Genomic DNA, 27,230 nt, shown 5'->3' with positions numbered 1-27,230 from the left:
AATATACTTATAAAACATCTTCGGATTTTCCTTTATTTTGCTTGCCAGTGTTATTTCATGGCCCCTCCTTGATCTCCTAATTTCTTTTTTAAGTATCCCCCTGCACTTTTTGTACTCCTCTAGGGCTTCCTCCGTCTTTAGCCTTTTGTATCTACCAAAAGCCCTCCTTTTTTTCCTAATCCATTCCCGTATATCCCCTGACATCCAAGGTTCCCTGTGGTTTTTGGAACCACCCTTGACCTTTACGGGAACATGTTGCCATTGTATGATCTCAATCTCCCTTCTGAAAGCCTCCCATTGCTCCGATGCGGATTTTCCTACAAGTAGCTGATCCCAGTCCATTTTGGCCAGATCCTGCCTTATCCTATTAAAATCGGCCTTCCCCCAATTTAGAACCTTTATTTCCGGCCCATCCCTGTCCTTTTCCATGGCCACCTTAAATCTTACCATATTATGGTCACTATCACCAAAGTGCTCACCTACTAGCACTTTTTCCACTTGGCCGGCCACATTCCCTAGAATTAGGTCCAGTACCGCCCCCTCTCTTGTAGGACTTTCTACATGCTGGCTCAAAAAGCTCTCCTGGATGCACTTTAAGAATTCTACACCCTCTGAGCCTTTCACACTCTGACTATCCCAGTTAATATTGGGGAAGTTGAAATCCCCCATTATTATTACCCTATTATTTGCACATTTCTCTGAGATTTGCCTACATATCTGTTCCTCTATCTCCCCCTGACTGTTTGGAGGCCTATAGTACACTCCCAGCAAAGTGCTTGCCCCCTTTTTGTTTTTAAGCTCCACCCATATGGCCTCATTGGAGGACCCTGCTAATATATCATCCCTCCTTACTGCAGTAATTGACTCCTTAATTAATATTGCGACACCCCCTCCTCTTATACCTCCCCCTCTGTCTCGCCTGAAGATTCTGTACCCCGGAATATTGAGCTGCCAGTCTTGCCCCTCCCTCAACCATGTCTCCGTGATAGCAACAATATCATACTCCCATGTGTTTATCAACACCTTCAGTTCATCCACCTTATTCGCAAGACTCCTTGCATTAAAATAGATGCCATCCAGCCTTGCCCTTATATATTTGCCCTGTCTACCAAGCTGACTTGTTTTTTTCTCTATAATTGGCAGCACATCCCCCCCTATTTCAGCTCCCCTCTGTATCCCATCCCCCTCCCATAATGGCCTCGAGGTTCCCTAATTGAGGTGTCCTCTCCCTCCAATCTGGCCTCCACTTACCTTGCTTCGTAGGCCTTGGTCTCTGCCACTTCTGGTGCTGCGTGTCAGACTGACCCAGTGGTAGCACTCTCGCCTCTGAGTCAGAAGGTTGTGGGTGCAAGTTCCACTTTCGGGTGAGACGTTAAATTGAGGCCACATCTGTCCTCAGGTGGTTATAGAGGATCCCATGGCACTATTTTGAAGAAGAGCAGGGGAGTTCTCTCCTGTGTCCAAACCAATATTTATCCCTCAACCAAAGTCACTAAAACAGATTATTTGGTCATTATCATATTGCTGTTTGTGGGATCTTGCTGTGCTCAAATTGGCTGCCTTGTTTCCTATAATACCACGGTGACTACACTTCAAAAAATACTTCATTGGCTGTAAAATGCTTTAGGATGTCCTGATGTCGTGAAAGGCGCTGTATAAAAAATCTTTTGTTTTAGTGGTGGTCCTACTGCAGCACTGCTGGGATCTTACAGCTGGGTACTGACAGGCACCTTCCTGTAGCAGGAACCCTGCTGGAAGCTCACTGTGCATCAGTAATGAAACACGACCCAGGGAAATGGGTTGGGGGTTGGAGTGACTTTGGAGGGGCTGGTGGAAGTCCTGCTCTGCCAGAACATCATCCCGAAGAGGAGAATCCAGCCCTTTAACTCGTTAGGGGAAATTTTTGGGGGGTCTGCGCCCAGGCGCACTGAATTGCTTGGGCACAGTGAAGATCAGAAGATCGAGCAGGTTCCTTTATAGGTGTGTGCTCAAACCCACCCAATTTTCCGATATTTGCACCAGGCAGGCAATCCAAGGTGCTGACCCAGGAAGATCTCTCCTCTTGTCTCAGTCCTTGATTTTCTACCTCCTTTGGGTAGTATGAGTCACTGTGAACCTTGTGAATTGAATTCCCTTGATCCCTTCTTCTCAATTATATAACCACATGTAGGTGAGGTGCTGAAACACTGGAGGGAGAAAACTGTTGCTCAGCACACCCCTTAACAATGGTTATGGTGTTAATGTTCTTGTCTGATTATGCTCCTGTGAAGCACCTTGGGACGTATTACTATGTTAAAGGAGCTATATAAATGCAAGTTGTTATTACAGCAGGAATAATTATAGCCCCAGGCGGTTGCAGGTTGCAGAGAATGAAAAGGAAAACAAAATGGTGGAATGGCAATAAAGACAGAGGTTATTGAATAACACAGAGGCTTGATTCCTGAGGATGTGCAATAAGCTATCTGTTTCTAAGGTGTTCAAGACCCTGTTGCTGTTCCTTTGCAAATGTCTTACTAAATATTGTTTTATAATCATTTTTCTCACAGACGAACCACTGAGGTTTGGGGTGAAGCTGAAGCCTATAAAGGTGGTGGAGAGACAAACAGGAATCTTCGAGTGCCGCTTGACTAAGAAAGTGCCGGCTGTCAGCTGGAAGTTTCGAGGTATTGAGGTGAAGCGAGATGACAAGCATGATATCGTCGTGTCAGAGGATGGGCTGACCCACACCTTGACAATCAAATATGTGCGACCATGTGACATTGGCGAATACAGCGTTTCCGCGGAAGACCAAACCTCTTCAGCAGAACTGCAGATAGCCCGTAAGTTTTAACACAGAGCGATTCAGGCGGGCTTGTGGAGTGACCTAGAAGAACAAAACCTTGCAAGTACACCGGTTTGTACCTCTCCTCTACATGACTGGGGGAGCGGGGACGATCATATGGTGGAGGCGCCCAGTGATTTCTACTGAAACTGGTAGAATCTGGCTGTTGCTTTGTAAGTGGTAATGTTCAGATTGTCATATTTAATGGATCTTGAAGCCATTATTATGGTGTGAAAATCAGCAATGGAGCTTTCTTCCTATTTAACCCACATTAGTAGAAACTGAGACACACTCATCCTGCTACCCATTCATTACCGGACTTTTACCTGGTATAAACTTGATGCAAATAGCTTGTAACTGCACACTGACTATGCAGGGGCTTCCATTGCCAATACTGAGGTTCCATTATCCAAGTTGTGCACTATGTCTGATTCTGGATCCTTTTTTGTTGTACAGCTCCTCTCCTTATCCTGAACATGGCAGCCAGGACTAGAATTAATTAACAATAGTTAATATTGGAATATTAATATGGCTCCAATTTCTGTCAATATAGAAGCTCTCTGAGTATTGATTTTCTTTTAAATCAGTGGTGAGATTGCGATCACCGTATTATTTCACAACCATTGGACAATCTCACATTAGTGTTAACTCGTATGACCTATAGGCTGGGAAATTGAACCCGTTTGCGCCAGCCGTTAAGACCAGTTAGGAAGAAAAATTGGCGGCCACCTCGCTTCCGCCCAATTCCGGTGGGTCCTGCGGCGGCCGCCATTTTGGGCAGGTCAGCAGCACTGCCGTTGCCTGCGCTCGCTGCAGAAATGGAAATGAGGCAGACCGTGACGTCAATGAGTGGGCAACACTGATTTAATGCATGATCTGCCATTTTGGACGTCGCTGCTCCATTTAACGCTCCCTCCCATGTTGGTGAGGTGACAGGGAGTGTTGCTGCAAGTGGAGAACACTTGCTTCTCATTTAAAGGGCTCTGCTCACACCACTTGCTCCCAGGTTTGGGGCCTGTACTTGCAGTCCCCCTCGCACTCGAGTATGAGCGCGAGATGGAGCGGAGGCAACGAAGAAGAGGATAAGATGCTCGCAGAGGGAGGAGGAGGGCTCTCAGCAGGAGGTCCTCCGAGAGCACTTCTCCTACCTGCAGTTAAGCCAGCAGCAGTGTAGTTGGAGGTTCCATTTCACCAAGGAGGTGGTCACAGAACTCTGCCACCTCCTGGAACCAGACCTGCAGCATCAGAGCAAGATGACAACGGGGTGTCAGTGGCCCTCAAGGTCACCATGGTCCTCAATTTTTCCACCACCAGATTCTTCCTATCTGGAGCAGGAGACATAGCTTACGTCTCCCAGTTCATTGTTCATTACTGCATCTGGGCGGTCACAGAGGCTCTGTACTCCAGGAGAAGGGACTTCATTGTCTTCTCTCTGAACAGAGAGAAGCAGGAGGAGCACACATGTGGCTGTGCCAGGACATCGGGCTTCCTCATGGTGCAGTGCGCCACCAACTGCACAAATGTGGCATTGCAGGCACAGCATACCGATCCTGAGATGTTCCGTAACCGCAAAGACTATCACTCACTTAATGTGCAGTTGGTGTGCGACCACACACAGCGCATCATGATGATAAATGCCCGGTATCCTGGCAGCAGTCATGATACCTTCATCCTGCGGCAGCCTGGTGTGCCAGCAATCTTCCAGCCACCACGTTAAACCCGAGCTCTGAGACAAGGGCTATCCACTCTACACCTGGCTGATGACTCCCCTCCGCAACCTCACCACTCCTAGCCAGCAAGCATATAATGAGAGCCATGTTGTCACGAGGAACCTAATCGAGCAGACCATCGCGGTGCTAAAGCAACGGTTCCGCTGACTTGACCACTCGGGAGGAGCCCTCAAGTACACACCGGAGCGGGTGTCCCATTTCGTGGTGGTCTGCTGCATCCTCCACAACTTGGCCATCATGAGGGCGCAGCCCTTACCACCACAGGTTCCGGGACCTCCTCAAGAGTGGGGGGGGAGGAGGAAGAGGAGGGAGAAGGGAGGAGGCAGCAGATCCCCATTCCGGATGGGCTGTCCATTAGCGTCTCACCAGACTCTGGTTCCAATGAATGAAACCCCAGATCCCCGTAGTTCACCACTTCTGCATCTTACCAGGGGAAGCATCCGGGAAGGCGCCGAACACCTCGAGTCTCTTCGCTGGGAGCAAGCGGAAGCCAAGCGCAGGCAGTGCAAGGAGCGCACGTCAACCCAAGCACCCCACCCACCCGCCCCTTCAACCACCATCTGCCCCACCTGTGACAGAGACTGTAGGTCCCGCATTGGACACATCAGTCACCTGAGAACTCATTTTTAATGTGGAAGCAAGTCATCCTCGGTTCCGAGGGACTGCCTAAGAAGGAAGAAGACCTTACCATCTCTCTGTCACGGAATATCACAGCACAAAGCTGAAATGAGAGCCACCACAAAACAAACATTCCAAACATAATTTATAAATTTATCAATTCCAATTCAACACAAAGTCAACTAATCACCCTTGTGCATTCCCTTAGGGCTGGATTTTGCCAATGGGGACGCGTTGGGGGCGGGACTGCTGGTTGTCGGGTTTCAGTCCCGCCCCCAACGATGTCCGGCCAACCACGCTATTTTCCCTTGATTGACCTTATTAAGCCCGCCCTGTGGGCTTAGCCGGCCAATTATGGGAAAGCCGGTGACAGAGGACGTCAGCGTATGATGTTCCATCTGTCAAAAATTTTTGACAGATGAATTGTCAGCGCTTGTCAGTTTTGAGAGGCTGTCAAACACTGACAATCTCTGTTCTAAGGTAAGTCCTTGTACTGAAGATTCACCAAACCTCTTTCCTGAGCAGAAATCAGATGGCTGTTGCATCTGAGAGTGCAGCAGCCATTCTGTCATCTCTGCCGTTGAGATGAGGCACCTCCGGATCCCCCAGGGTTGAAGTCTGCAGGAAGAAGCAAAGGTAAGTAAACTTTTTCTAACACTTTACACTCACCTCCCATATTTGCCTCTCCACGCTTGCACCCATCACTCACCTTCACAGTGGACTTTTCGACCCCTCTCACCCCCGCAGACCCACTGCTCACCTCAGTGACCCTGTCGAGATTCGCAGCCGTTGGGAAGCCTGCACTTGTGTGGGTAAAATGGGGATAAGCCTCTTAACTGCCTGTTAACTACCTGTTGACAGGCAGTTAATTGGCTGTAATCCCCTTCCCGCCTCGAGGAGACAGGTCCCAGCGCAAGTTGGGGACCCGCCTCCCGGGAAGATGGCACAGAGGCGGGTTGGGAGCGGGGTTGGTACCCGCTCCCAGTTTCTGCCATTTTCCCGGCAGTCCAGCCTCCATACCCGCCTCCCCAGGGCTGGCAAAATTCCCCCCTTAGTTTCTGTCTTTCGTGTTGCTTTTCCTACTCTAGTGCTCCTACGACGTTCTTCCCCAGTGGTTGCAGCATGGCTGGTGGAAGGCTGCTGACTTAGTGGGGGAGACTGCAGATGGCCTTGCAGGACGAACTCGAGCAGCTCTGGACCTAGAAGGCCCGGCTGTATACTGCACCACCTCGGCATGGGCAGCAGCAGTCTGGGCTGGCTGGCTGACAGGCAGCAGTAAGGGTACTGGTGGAGTGGCAGTGGTGGGAGTATGAATGCAGTCACCCGGAGAGAGAACAGCAGGTTCTTGCACCACAGAGCCGCTGCCACTCCCCCGGGGAACAGATTGCTGGAGTTCTGTGAGACCCCACGAGTGTCAGATGCAATAACGGTGTATCCTCCTTCACTATCCTCCTCCATCACTTCAGGGACTGGCTGGCCAGGTTGGAGTTCTTGGGTATCTGAAAGGAAATACACATGGGTTAGGTTGTGGTGAAGGGAGTCGGGGGGAAATCAAGGTATCCATGCATACACCATCAGCAGCTTATAAGTGAGAAGAGATTGTGGGATGAGGTGGAAGTGGGATGTGAGAAGAAGGATTAGGTTTGAGCATACCGTCATTATCAGCAATGCTTTGAACTCCACTGCTCGCCACGGACTCTGTGATGGCCCCTCCAATGATCTCCAGCTTCCTCCAGCTCCATCAGGTTCAGCAGACGGGCTTCCGCTCCACCCGTCTGCTGCTGTTCCCGGTGGTTATGAGCAACATTTACCTGCAAGAGAAAGAGAAGTGTGTCAGTGAGTGTGGTGCAGTGTGTTTGGGTGATGTGCTTGCCTTGGTTGAATAGCTGGCAGTGTGCTCAAGGTGTGAGATACGGGTGTGAGTCTTGCAGCTGTGGTAAGTGTGAGGGTGAAGTGAAGCTATGATTGTGAGGTATGAGTGGGGCTTGCTAGAGATTGTTGGTAGGTGAGTGATGGGAGTGTGGTGCATTGAGCAGTGTGTGAGGCTTGTGGTGCAGATTGTGGGATATGGCATTTGACGACTCGTGAAATCATTAAAGTTTTTGCGGCACTGGATCCAGGTCCTGAGGACAACACCGCGATCTCCTCCCACAGCTTTTTGCTGTTCTGCCTCGAAGGCCTTCTACCCCACTGCGGGTGGAGGACCTGACGGCATCTTTGAACCCCTCAGGACCAAGGCCTCCAGTGCCACATCTGAAAATCTCCTCGCCCTTTCTCTTGGCTGTTGAGCCATGGTTTTCTACATAACGACAATGAGGTGCTTCTGCAACAAAGCACCTCCCATTTAAGTAGCGCTGAGATCAACGCTGCAATCATTATAATGAGCAGGCCGCACGAATTTTGCGTGCTGCCTGTACCACTTTGAATGGGCGTGAGCACATAGCGCTTCGAGCTGCCCTCGCCCGTTATCGGGCCTTATCCAATTTCTAAGCCATATTGTCTCTCCATTGTCCCTTGATACAGTGCTTTATACTTAATAACTTGTTTTAAGTAGTCTGGCGGCAGAAGTTTGGTGTATGTAACAATGGCCCAGAAATTCAGGTCTCCACGGGTGAGTATGCAGGGGGTAATTACCCATAGGCCCAATGGAAGTGCCGGTTTCCTGCATGCACTGCGCATGCGCGGGAAACCGGCACTTCCGTTCCCCTGAAAGAAGGGGTTCAGAGTTCGAACGCGTGCGCAGGAACATCGAACTTAGTTTTTTTTTGCAGGTTTTCCCGGGAGGGTAAGTCTGCAGAATTTACACATTTAAAAAGCAGGCGTAAGGCCTGCTTTTTACAAGGTAAGTGGTGAATTGATTAAAATTAAAACATTTTTTCCACAGGTTTATTATTTTTAAATACTTTAAAGAAAGGTAAGTTTATTTTTAGCCCCGTTAGAAAATAAAATTATTTTTTTCAAAAATTTAAGTTATTGTTTAAAATAGTTATTTCATGTAATTTATAGTTTATTTAAAAAATATGATTTTTTACAAATTTATTTGAAGATTTAGTGATGTTTTGGGGCCGTAGTATTTATAAGTTTTGACAGCTCTTCCTGTCAAACTTATGAATGGAGCATTCCCTGCTCCGATTGGCTCCCCATGGCCCACGTGATCCCAGGGGACGCATCAAACTAACTGCACCCCTGGGATACGCAAGCACTGCGCGCCGGCAGCTGGAGCAGGCCCAGGATCGGAATTCCACGGGGGCCCACAGCTCAACGGCCGGCGTGCAAGGCAAGTGCAGGTCAGGGGCTTGCACCCGCGGGAAGCCCCCGACCCGAATTTCTGGGCCACTGTCAAGTTCTGGTCCAGTGATGTACCTGATGTACGAACTACCTGCTAGTGGTGGTAAGTCAATGAAAGGTAGTTTTCTGGTCTTGAAACCACCCTGCATAGCTAATAAGGGTGAGTGACGTTTCCATATTGGAAGGTGTTAGGACCGCCTGTCCGTCCACAAACTCACCAACAGGAGAAAAATCCAGGCCCAAGTGTTCAAGCATGACCCTTTATAACATGGTGGGATTGTGAGCCAATAATCTTCACTAATGCGCCAAAATCGGCAAGGAAAGTCACAATGCCTTTGGGTGTAGTTGAATCTACTTGTCTAAGGGCAAAGAGTATTAGTGTGCCAGCATTTTACACTGTGCAGTCATAGTCTATGGGTACAAGTTCATAAATCTTCAAAGAAAGGTAAAATTACTTTTTGATGAATGGGTGAATGTGTTCAATGAGACTCTTGTGTTCAATATTATATACAAGTTAATAACTTTATTGAAATAGTGAACACAAGAATTTCATCCAAATGCATTCACTTATTTGTGAAAAACAGACTAATTTGAATTACTCTGATTTCCCAATTTCAGCCAAGTCTACCATCTGAAGCAAGCGGATGTCAAGTATTTCCCCTGGGGAGAGAAGATGAGGCAATCCACATCACTCCCACCTGCACCCTGGTAACTAGTTTCAGGACAGTACTAGTGGAGGTGTAGAAACAGAACATTTTGGGGGTAATTTTCTCCTTCACAGTCCGGGTGGTAATCTAGCGGAGCGGATCGCTCACCCTTTATAAAACCCGCCCGATTTTCCTCCCTTTGAAATCCGTGAAAATTAGGGGGGTTCTACAGTGGGCAGGCAATCCACTCTGCCAGATTACCACCCAGGTGATGAAGGTGAAAATTTCCCCATCTTCAGTAGGCTTTCTGGGACCATGTATGCATGTGTGGCATTGGTGTACTGGAAGAGGAGAAAAATAAGAACTAAAGAGGGAAGAGCAGTATAATTGCAGTCACATATCAGAGTATGGAATAGCTGAAAACTGAGGACAGCAACTTGCAGAACTTGAGCTACCTGTTCTCAGATAAAATCTCCCGTGTTCTTGTTTAAGGAAGACTATACAGTGACTGAATAACTACTCTTGGTGTTCTTTCACCTCCGCAGGGCTCCCCATCCAGTTCCCAAGTGCCTTGAAGAGTGTGCATGTGAAGGAGAAAGGCAAAGCTCGACTGGAGTGCGAACTGAGCTCCAAGGATGTCCGAGTCAAGTGGTTAAAGAATGGCAAAGAGATCACCAGGTCCACAAAGTACAATATGGTGCGTGAAGGAAGACGAGTCGAGCTGATTATTGATGATGCTGAGCTTGATGACAGTGGAGAATACACACTTGTTGCCATGCAAGACAATGACGATAAAGAGTACACCTGTTCCTCCACATTAAATGTTCAAGGTAAGAAGAGAACATTTTTAGGAACAGGAAAAAGCTGTCAGACCCAACAAGCCTGTCCTTTTTTGATAAACCAAGCCCACTGACCTACCTTCTCATCATATCCCTCAATCCCTTTCTCTCCAAAAATCCATCCAATTGTCTTTTGAACTCACTTATGCTGTTCACTTCAGTTTGCTTCTCTGCTAATTTATTTCACAACTGTTCGTTGAGTGAAAAACTTCCACCTCACTTCTTTTCTTCCTCCTAAGTTTCTCACTTTAACTTGCGCCCTTGATATTTGAACTTTTCATCAGAGTGAACAGTGGGGGGAATTGGTGTGGTGTGGGGAGGGGGGTTAAATGGCCAATAAATGGAAGCGTGTTTGGAAAGCGGCTCCAACCCGCCGACTTACGGCGTTTACTCAGGCTGGACAAGGGGTGGGCAGCCAACCCACTCCCAGGAGGCAGTTTGGCATTTTGAATATGTTAATGGGGATCAGACCACCCCCCCCCCCCCCACACCCTGGGGTCAGGGATCAGACCTACCTGGTCCTGCAACCTCTTCTCCAGCGATCCCCGCCCCAATCAGGCTACCTTCTGGGCAGGAAACCTGTCAGTGATGTCAGACGCTGTGCAGTTAAAACTCAACAGTGTGCGGGGAAACCCAGACTTGCCCCCCATTCCTCTTCTCCTGCTCCCAGCAGGTCAAAAAATTAAAACTCGCCCCTCCACACCCCCCCACCCAGCGTGTCTGGATCAATTTTGTCAATCCGCTTCATCATCTTATATTAGTTAGGTTATTTGAAGTCTGATCTTTTCCAAAGGAAAAAAGCCTAACTTCTCTATCTTTTTCTCGTAATTTAAATGTCTGATACATGAGGTGATAATCAAGCGGTATAATGTCAAACCACTGCATACTTCATGCCTGTATAAAACAGGAAAATTCACAAAAGCATTCTCCAGCCAAACTGTAACTGGATTGTTTATTTCTAAGTAATCTTCCTTCATGGATGAATGCTTGGTGGTAGAGGTGGGAGTGTAGTTGAGGCAATGACTCATTCCAGGACTTTCGTGAGAAAAATAAGGTTAAAAATAAGGTGATAGTTGAGGAGAGGGGTGATAGTGGCAATCTTGAAGGAGGGTGGGACAGTGCTGAAGGATAGAGACAGGTTGAAGATAGCAGATGGCTATCATAGAATGGTTACAGCACGGAAGAAGGCCATTCGGCCTGTGACGCCTGTGCCAACTCTCAGCTAGTCCCACTCCCCTGCCCTTTCCCCGTAGCCCTGCAATTTTTTTTCTTTCAGATACTTATCCAATTCCCTTTTGAAAGATAGGGTTGAGTTTGCCTCCACTACCCTTTCAGGCAGTGCATTCCAGATCTTAACCATTCGCTGTGTAAAAAGGTTTTTTCTTGCGTCGCCTTTGGTTCTTTTGCCAATCACCTTAAATCTGTGTCCTATGGCTCTTGACCCTTCTGCCAACAGGAACAGTTTCTCTCTATCTGTCCAGACCCCTCATGATTTTGAACACCTCTATCAAATCTCCTCTCAATCTTCTCTGCTCCAAGGAGAACAACCCCAGCTTCTCCAGTCTATCCACGTAACTGAAATCCCTCATCCCTGGAATCATTCTCATAAATCTTTTCTGCACCCTCTCTAAGGCCTTCACATCCTTCCTAAAGTGTGGTGCCCAGAATTGGACACAATACTCCAGTTTGGGCCGAACCAGTGTTTTATACAGGTTCATCATAATTTCCACACTTTTGTACTCTATACCTCTATTTATGAAGCCCAAGATCCCGTAAGCCTTTTTAACTGCTTTCTCAACCTGCCCTGCCACCTTCTCCGATTTGTGCACATATACCCCCAGCTCTCTCTGTTTGTGCATCCCCTTTAGGATTGTACCATTTAGTTTATATGTCCTCTCCTCATTCTTTCTACCAAAATGTATCAGTTCATACTTTTCTGTGTTAAATTTCATCTGCCACCTGTCTGCCCATTTCACCATCCTGTTTATGTCTTCCTGAAATCTATCACTCTCCTCCTCACTGTTCACTATACTTCCAAGTTTTGTGTCATCTGCAAATTTTGAAATTGTGCCCTGTACACCCACGTCCAAGTCATTAATATATATCAAGAAAAGCAGTGGTCCTAGAACCGACCCCTGGGGAACACCACTGTATACGTCCTTCCAGTCTGAAAAACAATCATTCACCACTACTCTCTGTTTCTTGTCACTTAGCCAATTTTGTATCCATGCTGCCACTGTCCCTTTTATTCCATGGGCTTCAACTTTGCTGGCAAGCCTATTATGTGGCACTTTGTCGAACGTCTTTTGGGAATCCATGTACACAACGTCAACCGCATTACTCTCATCAACCCTCTCTTTTACCTCATCAAAAAACTCAATCAAGTTGGTTAAACACGATTTGCCTTTAACAAATCCATGCTGGCTTTCCTTAATTAAAATCCACACCTATCCAAGTGACTCTTAATTTTGTCCCTGATTACTGTTTCTAAAAGCTTACCCACTACCAAGGTTAAACTGACTGGCCTGTCGTTGCTGGGTTTATCTTTGTACTACAGGATACAGGAGCTGTAAAAAGTAGTTCTCCCCCTTAAGGGTACATACATTACAATCTTCACACCCTTTTTTGAACAAATGGGTCTGAGGAAGTGAAGTTGAGTGGTTAGAAGTTGAATTGGGAGAGGACTGAGTCAGTAGACGATAGGCATCATGAAAGCGAAGACTGTTAACAGCTGAGGGGGAGACGGGAGAAAAATGGTTCACCTGTCAGCTTGGTTTGGTTGAGAGGAGGATGAAGATCTGTGAGTTGAGGGGAGAAAGAGAATGTCTAGGACAGTGAGAGGAGGCAATGGCAAATATGAGGATTGCCTTGATTTTGGATACAAAGAAGTCCATGAAGGAGGACTGAGTAGGTGGTTTGTGATGGAGGAAAGAAGTTTGCTTTCCATGTTGATCTTGCATTAGTAGGCAGAACAACAGTAAGAGGATAACAACAGAAAATGCTGGAAATACATCTGTAACTTTTTACAGTTCTGATGAAAGATCATCGACTTGAAAGATTAACCCTCCACAGTTTCTCTCTCTCCACGGATGCTGCCTGACCTGCTGAGTATTTCCAGCATTTTCTGTTTTTATTTCAGATTTCCAGCAGCCAGTATTTTGCTTCTGTTGTAGTAAGAGGATAACACTAGGAAAGGCAAATAAGCAATAAGAATATAAAATGAACAGCACTAGGCTAGAGGACACGACACAAGAGAGATCAAATGTGAGCATGCGCATTTAGGAGGGTGTGACCTGAAGAAGATATGTGATCTGGATGATGTGGGAGTGTGTACTCAGAATGAGTATACAATTGGGATAGGGCTAATGCGCATTATTGGGAGGTGTGTGATTGGGATAGGCTAAAGTGCATGCTTGGGAGAGTGAGAGAGATTTGGGAGAAGAGTGTTCAATTAGGAGGGCATGAGAGTGAATAATAGGGATATATTAGAATGTGCGATTGGGCAAGTGTTAGAATGTGCAATGAGGGTGCGAGAGAGTGCACTCACACCCTCCTGATCGCACTATCAGGAAGGGTGTGTGTGTGTGTAATTGTGAGGGCATGAAAGGGTGTTTAGGAGTTTGTGATTGGGAGGGTGTAGGAGTGTATGATTGGAAGGGTATATGAATATGTGCTTGGGAGAATATGTGAGTGTACGACTGGTAGGAGGTGTGTGAAACTTGGAAAGTGCGAGAGTGCATAATCGGGAAAATCTGAGTATCTGTGATTAAGAAGGTATAATTTGGAGAGTGTGAAAATGTGTGATCGGGAGAGTGAGTGTGTGCTGTCAGGAGGATGTGTGAATATGAAATTGGGACCGTGTATCAGTGTGCAATTGGGAGAATGTGAGACTGATCAGGAAGGTGTGATAATGAAGATGTGAAAGTGTGCAATCAGCAGTTTGTAAGAGTGTGTGTTTGGGAGTGTGTGAACGAGTGTAATTGGAAGGCTATTAGAGCTTGTGATTGGGAGGGTTTGTGATTGGCGGGTGCGTGATTGTGTGATCGGGAGGATGCATCAATATGGCGTGTGAGCAGAGTGTGCTGCAGCTATGGCTTGCACTACACATTAATATCTGTTTAATCTTCACACATTTCCAGATCGGTTTGCCACAGTAAAGAGTGGAATGTCCGATGCCCACCCTCAGACAGGCCAACCTGCGGAATTCTGTGTGGTACTGAATGACGAGAAAGTTGATGGAGTGTGGCTAAAAGACGGGAAAGAGGTATGTATATTTTAGCATACAGATAATCATTATGAGTTACAGTAAAGGGTTAAGACTGAAAAAACTTCGATCTAGTTACATTATGAATGTCGTGCTGGCTGGGTGATACTGACAATATGCTACAGTTGGATGAGGTATGGGGTGTTATCCCCCATCCACTCCTACACATCACTCTGAGTTTGGAGGGTACCCACCCTGGCTGCAGACTTCTTTAGGCAGCATGCTAATTGCTCAGCAGCTAGAAGGTGTAATTGACCTAGAATGAGATGCATTAAATGCACATCAAGATGTGAAAGCATTGCTCCTCCAGGATGCTATCTTGACTGACGCAGAGAAAAACTGTCTAAATTCACCAGATTCCTGGGGCCAGGCAATACAGGTTTCCAAAACACAATTAGGGTTTGGTTCTATAGGTCTATGTGTAAACCTAGACAGTAAAACCTAAAATGATATTGATCGAGAATTCTAGGCCTGAGTGTTGCTAGGTATCACAGTCAAGCCTTACCCTACCCTCGCCCAATGTCCAGACATATGTACTTTCCAGGAGGACTCATTGAATAGTGATCAGGAGCAGGAACCCTGGCTGATTTTCCTTCCTCAGCTCAGGGACACTGAGGCCAATTGCAGCACATTTATTGATTAACTTGTGCCCTACCTGAAGGTTGAGGACAGCCCACTGTAGTAGCACAATGAGTAACTCTACAGTGAACAGAGCTAGAGAAAGCTCATATAAAAACAGACAATGCTGGAAATACTCAGCAGGTCAGGCAGCATCTGTGGAGAGAGAAATAGGGGTCAATTTTCATTGACCCGTGGAGTCGGGATTGGAGGCATGCGAGGGGTTAAGGTCCCGACACCATCCCGCCCCCAACCCGCCTCCATGTAGGTTTCAAAGGAGGCGGGTACCCGCCCCGCACAGGGACCCGCCTAACCAAGGCAGGAAGGGATTAACATAGAAACATGGAAGATAGGTGCAGGAGTAGGCCATTCGGCCCCTCGAGCCTGTTCCACCATGCAATGCGATCATGGCTGATCATCCAAATTCAGTACCCGGTCCCTGCTTTCTCCCCATACCCCTTGATCCCTTTAGCCTTAAGAAATATATCCAACTCCTTCTTGAATATATTTAATGTATTGGCCTATACTGCCTTCTGTGGTAGAGAATTCCACAGGTTCACCACTCTCTGGGTGAAGATATTCCTCCTCATCTCTGTCCTAAATAACCTACCCCTTATCCTTAGACTGTGATCCCTGGTTCTGGACTCCCCGACCATCGGGAACATCCTTCCTGCATCTAGTCTGCCCAGTCCTGTCAGAATTTTAAAAGTTTCAATGAGATCCCCTCTCATTCTTCTAAACTCCAACGAGTACAAGCCCAATCGACGCAATCTCTCCTCATACGTCATTCCTGCCATCCCAGGTATCAGCCTGGTGAATCTTCGCTGAACTCCTTCCATGGCAAGAACATCCTTCCTCAGATAAGGCGACCAAAACTGCACACAATACTCAAGATGTGGTCTCACCAAGGCCCTGTACAACTGCAGCAAGACATCCTTGTTCCTGTACTCAAACTCTCTCGCTACGAAGGCCAACATACTTCTTAACTGCCTGCTGCACCTGCATGCTTACCTTCAGCGACTGGTGCACAAGGACACCCAGGTCTCGTTGCACTTCCCCTTCTCCCAATCTATTGCCATTCAGATAATAATCTGTCTTCCTGTTTTTGCCACCAAAGTGGATAACCTCACATTTATCCACGTTATATTGCATCTGCCATGCTTCTGCCCAATCACCCAACCTGTCCAAATCATCCTGGAGTTTCTCGGCATCCTCCTCACAGCACACACGCCCACCCAGCTTTGTGTCGTCTGCAAATTTGGAGATATTACATCTAGTTCCCTTGTCTAGATCATTAATATATATTGTGATTAGCTGGGGTCCAAGGACCGATCCCTGCGGTACCCCACTAGTCACTGCCTGCCACTTGGAAAAAGACCCGTTTATTCCAACTCTTTGCTTTCTATCTGCCAACCAGTTCTCTATCCAAGTCAATACCTTGCCCCCAATCCCATGTGCCTTAACTTTACACGCTAATCTCTTATGCAGGACCTAATCGAAAGCCTTCTGAAAGTCCAAATACACCACATCCACTGGTTCTCCCTTATCTATTTTACCAGTTACATCCTCAAAAAATTCCAGTAGATTAGTCAAGCACTTTTGTAAATCCATGTTGACTTTGTCCGATCCTGTCACTGTTTTCCAAGTGCTCTGCTATTACATCTTTTATAATGGACTCTAGCATTTTCCCCACTACCGATGTCAGGCTTACCGGTCTGTAATTCCCTGTTTTCTCTCTACCACCTTTTTTGAATAGTGGGGTAACATTAGCTACCCTCCAATCCATGGGTACTGTTCCAGATTCCATTGAATGTTGGAAGATGATCAGCAATGCATCTACTATTTCTAGGGCCACTTCCTTAAGTACCCTAGGTTGTTAACAGGCAGTTTTTAGCCTAATCCCTATTTTAAAGCTTGAAGTGTGGGATTCCCGACGGCTCCAAACCACGCCAGGTTAGAGGAGTCGGGCCGTCGGGTTGAAGGACTTGGAGGGGTCGAGATGTCGGTGTTCAGGTGAGTGATGGGTGCATGAGTGCAAAGGTAAGTGTGTTTGGTGTGTGTAAAGAAGTTTAAATTACCTGTACTTACCTTTTCAGCCTTCCTTCCTCTAGGTTTCGGGAGTCCATCATCTAACCGGTACTGAAAGCAGAATGGCTGCGAACTGTCAAAAGTGACAGCCTGCAGCTTTCTGTGCCGGTGAGATTTCTAACTGAGTCTGTGTAGAAGGACTCAGGTTAGAAGTAAGACTGTCAGTGTTTGACAGCTTCAACAGCTGTGAAACATTGACAGATGAAATTTCAGTCTGTGACGTCACCTGTTGCCGGGTGGCCCTTAATTGGCCTGCTGAGCCCGCTGGGCGGGCTCAACAAGGTCAATCAAGTTAAAATCGCGTGGATTGGCCGCATCTCGATGGAGGCGGGACTACAACCCCGAAAGTTGTAGTCCCGCCTCCTTCCCGACTTCTGAATGAAAATCACCCCCATAGAGTTAATGTTTCAGGTTGATGACCTTTCATCAGAACTGGAAAAAGAGATGCAACACGTGTTAAGCAAGTACAGAGGCAGGGAAAGGGGGAGGAGAAGAAAGAACAAAAGGGAAGGTCTGTGACAGACTGGAAGGTAGGAGGGATTAAATGACAAAAGGGATGATGGGGCAAGGGGAAAGGGGATGGTAATGGGACAAGTAAAGAAACAAAAGATGGATCTAGAGGAGGTGTAAATGAGAATAGTAGAATTATCACCAACAGCTGCTGTCTGGAAAAAATGGGAGCGTTGGTTATGATCAGGCCTAGAGAAAGCTCATACTTGTCACAGATTAAATTGCTTAAAGTAAAGTAAAAAGATGAAATGATTTTAACTTCATATAGTTCCAGGAATGAGGGACTTCAGTTACGTTGTTAGACTGGAGAAGCTGGGGTTGTTCTCCTTGGAGCAGAGAAGATTGAGAGGAGATTTGATAGAGATGTTCAAAACCATGAGAGGTCTGGATAAAGTAGATAGAGAGAAACTGTTCCCATGTTCCCATTGGCAGAAGAGTTGAGATCCAGAGGACACAGACTGAAGGTGATTAGTAAAAGAACCAAAGACGACGTAAGAAAAAACTTTTTTACGCAGCAAGTAGTTAAGATCTGGAATGCACTGCCTGAAAGGGTGGTGGAGGCGGACTCAATCTTATCTTTCAAAAGGGAGTTAGATAAGTATTTGAAGGAAAAACAATTGCAGGGCTATGAGGAAAGGGCGGGGGAGTGGGACTAGCTGAGAGTCAGCACGGGCTCGACGGGCTGAATCACCTTCTTCCATGCTGTAACCATTCTATGATTCTAGTGAGTAAATCCCACTTAGAAGCACCAAGGGCTAAAACTGCTGCCTTCCACTTAACAGCAAGTAAGGCATCCAGAAGCTGAAAATTACCATTACTGCTTTTTCTTTTCTTTATTGTATTATCAAATGTTTACATTCATCTACATATTTTATGAAGCTTTTGTGTATTTTGATTGTACGGTGCTTGCAGGAGGGATATACAGATGCACTCCGGTCTATTGTTATGGTTATTCTTGTGCTGGGATTGATGTGAATGAAGCAATTTGTTTGTCCTTGGTCCATGGGATTCAGTTAAGTTGGAGAACATAGGAGTCCTGTTTACAGCAGTTCTGTTGGTTGGTGTCCTGGCCTGTCTATGGGTTGAGTTGCAGTTACAGTTAATATTCTTTCCCCCAGATGGTACTGGGCAGTGACCGAGATCGTCATCCATATATTTGTTGTGGAGAACTCAGCCATATTGAAGGAATGTGCCTTCACACAGGTGTGGTGGCCTGTATTTTTCAGGGTGCCCTCACCCTGGAGGCTTCCTCTCATGGATACCTAGAAATTCTCCTCTCCTTTTCTGCAATTTATCCAGGACTGTCTGAAGATCAGCCTCACTAAAGTTTTCTTTCTTTCCCAATGCTCTAATTCCTTCTTCGAGTGCCTCTGCCTCCTCCTCCAGTAGAATACATTCTTCAAAAGTGCCACAAAATCTCACATGAACCATCTATTACAGCTTGCTGACAATCAATGCACAGGGCTCCCTATTTATCTGCTGCCCCCCTGCTACAGTCTGTTGATGAAATATCCAGTCATTTCGTGTTATTTAAAGTCTGCACCAGTAGTTTCCACTACCACCCTCCCCTCAGTGTGGTGCTCCTCTGTTATACATGGGTTGTGCTACAGGAATGACAATGGGTATTTAAATAAGCTGACCCCATGTTTTACAGCACTGCAGGCAATCAGCAGATGGAAGTCCTACCAACACCAGTGTAAATGGCCCCATCGATCTAATAAGGGAAATATTTATTTTTCTTCTTGGTGCCAAGACTTACAGTAAAGGGAGATTTATGTGGGAGGTGATTGTATCCTACACTTTCCATCTTTCTTTATGTTTTACTCCTAACTTCTTCTGTTACACTTGTATCTGATCCTTTCATTCTGGTTTCCACAGTATACCTCTCTACATTTACCATATTACTTGCCTTCATTTATTAAAAAAATCCAGCTCCTGTTAGGCCATAATCTTTTCCTTAATATTTAGATCCCTTATTCCTTTAGATTCCTTCCTTCCTAGTTATTCTTTTTCTTTTGCTCAGATTACAGACATGAAAGACATACAGATTGTGAAGCAAGGAGCAGTGCACAAACTGATCATCAATAAAGTCGGCGATGAGAGTGAAGGAAAGTACACATTCAGAGCAAAAGGAGCAGAGAGCGAGGCCGTACTCTCTATCGCAGGTATTGTCTGTTACTCAGGACATTACATTTAGAGTTTATTTATTTCATTTACATGCAACTTACAAACAGTTACATCAGACAGCTGGAGGCAAATTTTCATCTTCACTGCCTGGGCAGTAATTTGGTGGAGCGGATTGGATCGCCTACCCATTTTAGAACCTGCCTGATTTTCATTCCACTTCAAGTTTTCCTTGAAACATTGAGAAAACTGATAGGCCTAAATTGAATTTAAAGAGATGCTAACCCACAGCCTTTGTTTTTCTCCCTGTGCCCAGGCTGACGGCCTTAATGAGATTAAGGACATGATATCTTACCATTATAACCAGAAGAGGAAGTATCGCATTTGGGTAGCTGGATTAGGATTACACATTGTACTTGTACAAAAGTAGAGAAGTTTTGCTGAACCTTTATAAAGCGCTGGTTAGGCCACAACTGGAGAATTGCGTCCAATTCTGGTCACCACACTTTAGGAAGGATGTGAAGGCCCTTGAGAGGGTGCAGAGGAGATTTACCAGAATGGTTCCGGGGATGGGGGATCTTAGCTACAAGGACAGGTTGGAGAAGCTGGATTTGTTTTCATTAGAGCAAAAGAGGTTGAGGGGTGATTTGATAGAGTTGTACAAGATTATGACGGATTTGGATAGGCTAGACGGGGAAAGGCTGTTCCCACTAGTTGATGGTACAAAGACTAGGGGACACAGATTTAAGGTTTTGGGCAAGAGCTACAGAGGGGATGTGAGGGAAAACTTTTTTACGCAGCGAGTGGTAATGACCTGGAACTCAGTGCCGACGGAAGTGGTGGAAGCGGACACATTCAACGTTTTCAAGGGGAGACTGAATAGGCACTTGAAGGAAATAAACTTGCAGGGCTAAGGGGATAGAGTGGGGGAATGGGACTGACTGGATTGCTCTACAGAGAGCCAGCACGGACTTGATGGGCTGAATGGCCTCCTTCTGTGCCATTATGACTCTATGGTCTAGATTTTCATTGGGCCGTGGAGTCGGGATTGGAGGCGTGTGGGGGTTTTAAATCCCGAAATCGGGGGTCCCGACCCCATCCCGCCCCCAACCCGCCTCCATGCCAGTTTCAAAGGAGGCGGGTACCCGCCCCGCACTGGGACCCACCTCCCCGAGGCGGGAAGGGGATTAGTGCCAATTAACTGGCAGATTTTAGCCTAATCACTATTTTCATTGTTGAAATGTGGGATTCTCGACGGCTCCAAACCATGCCAAGTTAGCGAGGTGGGCCGTCGGGATGAAGGGCTTGGAGGGTTCGAGATGTCCGGTGTTCAGGTGAGTGATGGGTGCATGATTGCAGAGGTAAGTGTATTTGGTCTGTGTAAAGTGTTTAAAGAAGTTCTACTAACCTTTACTTACCTTTACAGCCTTCCTTCCTTCAGGTCTCGGGAGTCCCTCATCTCACCGGCACAGAAAGCAGAATGGCCGCAATCTGTCAAAATCTGCAGCCTCTGCTTTCTGTTCCGGGGAGATCTCTAAATCATCCTGAGAGGAAGGAATTAACCTGGAGTACAGATTGTCAGTGTTTGACAGCTTCAAACAGCTGTGAAATGCTGATATTTCATCTGTCAAAAGGTCTTGACAGATGAAATTTCAATCTGTGACGTCACCTGTTGCCGGGTGGCCCTTAATTGACCTGCTGAGCCCGCTGGGCGGGCTCAACAAGGTCAATCAAGTCTAAATCGCGTGGGTTGGTTAGAACTCGATGGAGGCGGGACTACAACGCCAAAAGTTGTAGCCCCGCCTCCTACCCGTCTCCTCAATGAAAATCCAGCCCTATGACTCTATGGAGGAAAATTCGGTTGCTTTGCCTAAGAGGGCGCTAATGGGGCGCAAAGCTAATAGCGCCCGGGCACAGCGATGTTTGCGGCACTCGTGAAATTGACCAGACATTTTGTGTCGCCGCTAAACACTACCTCCACGATCTCCTGTGCCCGCAGATCGTGATGTCAGTCGAGCGTGCAACGCCCTGGACCGGATATTGAGTGGCGCTGCCTGCCACTAGCAACGACAGGTAGAGAGGAACATTTTGCAGTTGGGAAGGGACTGGGGGAGCGCTATTTAAAGGCGACTGCTTCCTGCCTTTTATTGTCGGCGACATTTTTGCACCACGCATTCGGAGAGAGAGAGAGAGACTTCTGGAGAGATTCAATGCTGTGTGAAGGAATTTTGGGTACTGAGCAGCACTTTGCAGGTTCATTTTGATTTGACCTTCCTTGCATCGATTTAGAAGAGACTATGGGGGCTGCACTCTGAGCTCTTTCCCTAGGCCTCTCCATTGTTCTTTCCAACAGATTTGATGTACATGTCTCTCCAGGCCGAGATTCAAGGCTGCAATGAGCAGGATGTGGATGGAGAGCAAGATTGACCCTCCCCTTTAAGAACTGGCCGGCGCCAGTGTGTCTGTGTTCCATTGCTGACTGACATCACATGAGCTTCGCCAGCGATCTGAGGTAACGCCTCGCTCCTTGGCGATAGCACCTTAAGAGAGGTGTGTAGCACCTGATTTAGCGCTCCAATCACCTCCAGGGGCGATAGAAGCCAAGTTTGAAGTCGGAGGTGATTATTAGCGCCAGGCGCTAAACTTTGCGCCCAGCCGATAATTGCGCCCCAAACAGGGCGATACTGAATTTCTCCACCTATGACTCTTGGTATAACGAGACTATAGCTCTAGAACTTAAACTATTTTGTTGTCTTTTTTTTTTGCAGATCCACCTACTATCGATACTGATCTACTTGCCGCATTAGCCAGGGATCCGATCACTGTAAAGGCAGGACAGACAGCAACTATTAAGATCCCATTTAAGGGAAAACCCATCCCTAAAGTTACATGGTTCAAGGATGGCATTGAAATATTTGAAGATGTTAGAACAGAGATAGAGAAGAGTCCTACACAGACTGTGTTGGTAATAAAACACTGTGTAAGGGAGGACACTGGGAACCTCACGTTGAAACTCAAGAGTGACTGTGGCTCAACCTCAGCTAATCTGCAGCTAAATGTCATTGGTAAGCTAAAGAAGAACTTTTCATTCATCCTTTTTCTTTCTTTCTGATCTATATATTGTTAACAATAAGATAGGGTGATCATATTTTCTAAACTGAATCCGGGAACACACAGGATGGGAGCACAGCAAAGTAGCTAGGACAGAAAATGTAGGTTGCACAGCGTAGCGAGGCAAAAAGTTTTAGCAGCCTATATTTTAACTACAAATGCAAAACAAATGTGCATATAATTACCATGGATATGACGTCACACTATTGAAGTGCATTCAAATAATACAATAACACTGTTCAGGAAGGTCAGTTTTTCATACCCTCTGTCTATACGGCCTATTCAGAAAATCTCTTTCTTCACATCACTGCCCAAGTAATTTATTTTTCACAGATTTATTAATAATTGCTGTGCCAACAGCATTACAGTGTGCATTGCCAATGATTTTCTTCCTATATAAGCCTGCAAAGTTCCTTTGAAAATGTCAGGGTGGCACCATCATGTGCTCTTCCTTACATGCTCCAAACGGTGTCTGGGACAGAAGGTTATCTGCTGGCTCACCTACTCTGACAACTACAATCAAGGTTCTCAGCTTCCCTAACTAACATCCATTGTTTATGTTACTGACCTGGTCCACAGATCATTGGTTGTTGATTGTGACCTATCTAACGTCCCTGGTTCAGCCACCACTCAATATTCAAGTTGAAAACACACATTTAATGGATAACCAGACTGAGCTATCAGCTGCCATTGAAGTTCCAATACCCATAACCCACTGGAAAATTGTCTTCAGCTCACCGCCATTTAAGCATGGATATTCACCCACACAGACCCTCATTCTGAAAAGTTTTGTTCTAATATCGCCAGTTGATCAAAGACTTGGGGCTGGATTTTCATTGAGGAGGCGGGCAGGAGGCGGGACTACAACTTTTGGGGTTGTAGTCTCACCTCCATCGAGTTCTAGCCAACCCACGCGATTTAGACTTGATTGACCTTGTTGAACCCGCCCAGCGGGCTCAACAGGCCAATTAACTGCCACCCGGCAACAGGTGACGTCACAGATTGAAATTTCATCTGTCAAGACCTTTTGAAGCTGTCAAACACTGACAATCTGTACTCCAGGTTAATTCCTTCCTCTCAGGATGATTTAGAGATCTCCCCGGAACAGAAAGCTGAATACTGCAAATTTTGACAGCTGGCGGCCATTCTGCTTTCTGTGCCGGTGAGATGAAGGACTCCCGAGACCTGAAGGAAGGAAGGCTGTAAAGGTAAGTAAAGGTTAGTAGAACTTCTTTAAACACTTTACACACACCAAACACACTTACCTCTGCACTCATGCACCCATCACTCACCTGAACACTGGACATCTCAAGCCCTTCATCCCGACGGCACGCCTCGCTAACTTGGCGTGGTTTGGAGCCATCGGGAATCCCACATTTCAACAATGAAAATAGGGATTAGGCTAAAAACTGCCTGTTAACTATCTGTTAACAGGCAGTTAATTGGCACTAGTCCCCTTCCCGCCTCAGGGAGGCGGGTCCCAGTGCGGGGCGGGTACCTGCCTCCTTTGAAATGGGCATGGAAGCGGTTTGGGGGCGGGATGGGGTCGGGATCCCCGATTTCGGGATTTTAAACCCCCACACACTTCCAATCCCAACTCCACGGCCCAATGAAAATCCAGCCCTTAGAATTTATTTTCTGGCTAGCATTCTTTTCCAAATGAGTTAGGGATGTCTGCTTGAGGAGACCCTTGACTCTTTTTACCAGTAAAACCCTGAAACATTCTAGACATGGTTAATAAGGACAGCCAACTCCACAAGGCTAAAGAGGGTTTCTTTTGAAGCCTAACACTTATAGTTGTGTGCTATGAAGTCAGGAAAGAAGCAAGAAAAGGCTTTGCTCCTCTGGTTACCACACTATGGTATCCCAGCAGTAAAGGCTAGTCTTCTCCTTCTTAATTCTCCACTCCACTCCCACTCTACCCTCTCCGTTTTCGGCCTCTTACACTGTTCTAACGAAGCTCAACGTAAGCTCGAGGAACAGCACCTCTTCTTTCGACTAGGCACATTACAGCTTTATGGACTCAACATCGAGTTCAACCATTTCAGACCATAACCTCTGCCCCTATTTTTTTCACATGCCAACTGATGATGATTCTACCATTCCCACTTATACCTCTTCTAGACTCATCTTTTGTTTCTTTATTTGTCCCATCACCATCTCCTTTTGCTTTGTACTATCATACCTTTTGTCATTTAATCTCTCCTGCCTTCCACCCTATCACAGACCTTCCCTTTTGTTCTTTCCTCCCCTCCCCCTTTCCCTGCCCCTACACTTGCTTAAAATCTGTTACATCTCTAACTTTTTCCAGTTCTGATGAAAGGTCATCGACCTGAAAAGTTAACTCTGTTTTTCTCCCCACAGATGCTGCCTGACCTGCTGAGTATTTCCAGCATTTTCTGTTTTTAATTTCAGATTTCCAGCATCCGCATTATTTTGCTTTTGTATTAGTCTTTTCCTTCCCTGGCCAAGCTGCTAGTAGAAGAAAGACTCCAAACATTTTCTGGTATACTTCATGGGAGAATAAGTGCCTGAAAATGACATTAAAAAATGGCTGACACAGCAAAGGTTATGGACCCTGACCACATCCCAGCTCTAGTGCTGAAGACATATGCACTAGACCTAGCTACTCCCCTAGCCAAGCTGTTGCAGTATAGCTATGACATTGGCATCTATCCAACATGATTTCTGAAAGATTGCCCAGGCATGAGCTAACCACAAAAAAAGGATAAATCTATTATCAGTACAGCGAATTATCAGTAAAGCGAAGGAGTCATCAATAGTTCCATTGAGCAACACCTACTCACTAGTGACCTGCTTAGCGACACTCAGTTAAGGTGCATCGAGAACTACTCAGCTACAGATCTCATCACAGTCTTGATGCAGGCATGGATTCAAGAGCTGAATGCCAGAGGAGAAATGAGAAAAGCTACCTTCAACATCAAGGCTGCATTCAACTGAGTTTGGCACCAAAGAACCCTAGCAATACTCATGTCACTGGGGGTCAAAAGGAAAACCCTCCAGTGATTGGAGTCATATATGACACAAAGGAAGATAGTTGTGGTTGTCAGAGGCCAATTATCACATTCCCAGACATCAGTGCAGGAGTTGCTCAGGGAAGTGCCTTTGGCCCAAACATCTTCAGCTGTTTCATCAATGACTTACATTCCGTCATAAGGTCAGAAGTGGGGCTGTTCAGCTCCACAATGATGTAGCCCATGCCAGCTAACAGCAGGACCTGGATAATCTATCCAGGCGTGACAGGTAACTTTTGTGCCACATAAGTGCCAGAAAATGAATGTTTTGAACAAAAGAAAGCCCAGCCATCTCCCTCTGGCCTGCAATGGCAACACTATTGTCAACCCAACATTGACATCCAGGAGGTCACCATTCATCAGAAGCTTAACTGGGCTGGTCATATCAGCACCATTCATACAAAACATAGAATCATAGAAAAATACGAGCAGGAGTAGGCCATTCGGCCCTTCATAGAAACATAGAAGATAGGAGCAGGAGTAGGCCATTCGGCCCCTCGAGCCTGCTCCGCCATTTAATGAGATCATGGCTGATCATCCAAATTCAGTACCCTGTCCCTGCTTTCTCCCCATATCCCTTGATCCCTTTAGCCTTAAGAAATATATCTAACTCCTTCTTGAATATATTTAATGAATTGGCCTCAACTGCCTTGTGTGGTAGAGAATTCCACAGGTTCACCACGTTCTGGGTGAAGAAATTCCTCCTCATTTCAGTCCAAAATGGCTTACCCCTTATCCTTAGACTGTGACCCCTGGTTCTGGAATTCCCCACCATCGGGAACATCCTTCCTGCATCTAGTCTGTCTAGTCCTGTTAGAATTTTATAAGTTTCAATGAGATCCCCTCTCATTCTTCTAAACTCTAGTGAATATAAACCTACTCGACCCAATCTCTCTTCATACGTCATTCCTGCCATTCCAGGTATCAGTCTGGTGAATCTTCACTGCACTCCCTCCATGGCAAGAACATCCTTCCTCAGATAAGGCGACCAAAACTGCACACAATGCTCAAGGTGTGGTCTCACCAAGGCCCTGTACAACTGCAGCAAGACATCCTTGCTCCTGTACTCGAATCCTCTCGCTATGAAGGCCAATATACCATTTGCCTTCTTAACCGCCTGCTGCACCTGCATGCTTACCTTCAGCGACTGGTGCACAAGGACACCCAGGTCTCGTTGCACTTCCCCTTCTCCCAATCTATTGCCGTTCAGATAATCACAGAATCACAGAATCCTCACAGTGCAGATAGAGGCCATTTCGGCCCATCGAGCCTGCACCGACACATATCCCACCCTATCCCCGTAACCCCACGTATTTAATCCCCTAACACTAAGGGTCAATTTATCATAGCCAAATCAACCTAACCTGCACATCTTTGGACTGTGGGAGGAAACCGGAGCACCCGGAGGAAACCCACGCAGACACAGGGAGAATGTGCAAACTCCACACAGACAGTCGCCCGAGGCCAGATTTGAACCCGGGTCCCTGGCGCTGTGAGGCAACAGTGCTAACCAATCTGCCTTCCTGTTCTTGCCACC

General features: G+C 46.4%; 1 protein-coding gene across 1 annotated transcript in view; it reads left to right on the top strand.

Annotated features, from left to right (window-relative positions):
- LOC147106643 (immunoglobulin superfamily member 22-like) overlaps positions 1-27,230 on the top strand; it is a 144,516-nt gene that overhangs the window by 41,723 nt on the left and 75,563 nt on the right. The window contains exons 11-15 of the mRNA XM_086007661.1: positions 2,547-2,819; positions 9,650-9,934; positions 14,083-14,207; positions 19,447-19,588; positions 22,316-22,612. Coding sequence (XP_085863787.1) covers positions 2,547-2,819; positions 9,650-9,934; positions 14,083-14,207; positions 19,447-19,588; positions 22,316-22,612 — 1,122 coding nt within the window. The remainder of the gene's footprint in view (positions 1-2,546; positions 2,820-9,649; positions 9,935-14,082; positions 14,208-19,446; positions 19,589-22,315; positions 22,613-27,230) is intronic.

This window comes from Somniosus microcephalus, chromosome 15, assembly GCF_052327205.1.
Source record: "Somniosus microcephalus isolate GS21.2 chromosome 15, FLI_Smic_1.0, whole genome shotgun sequence".
Classification (NCBI taxonomy): Eukaryota; Metazoa; Chordata; class Chondrichthyes; order Squaliformes; family Somniosidae; genus Somniosus; species Somniosus microcephalus.
The sequence above is the reverse complement of the archived record's forward strand: the minus strand, read 5'-3'. Positions and strand labels throughout refer to the sequence as shown.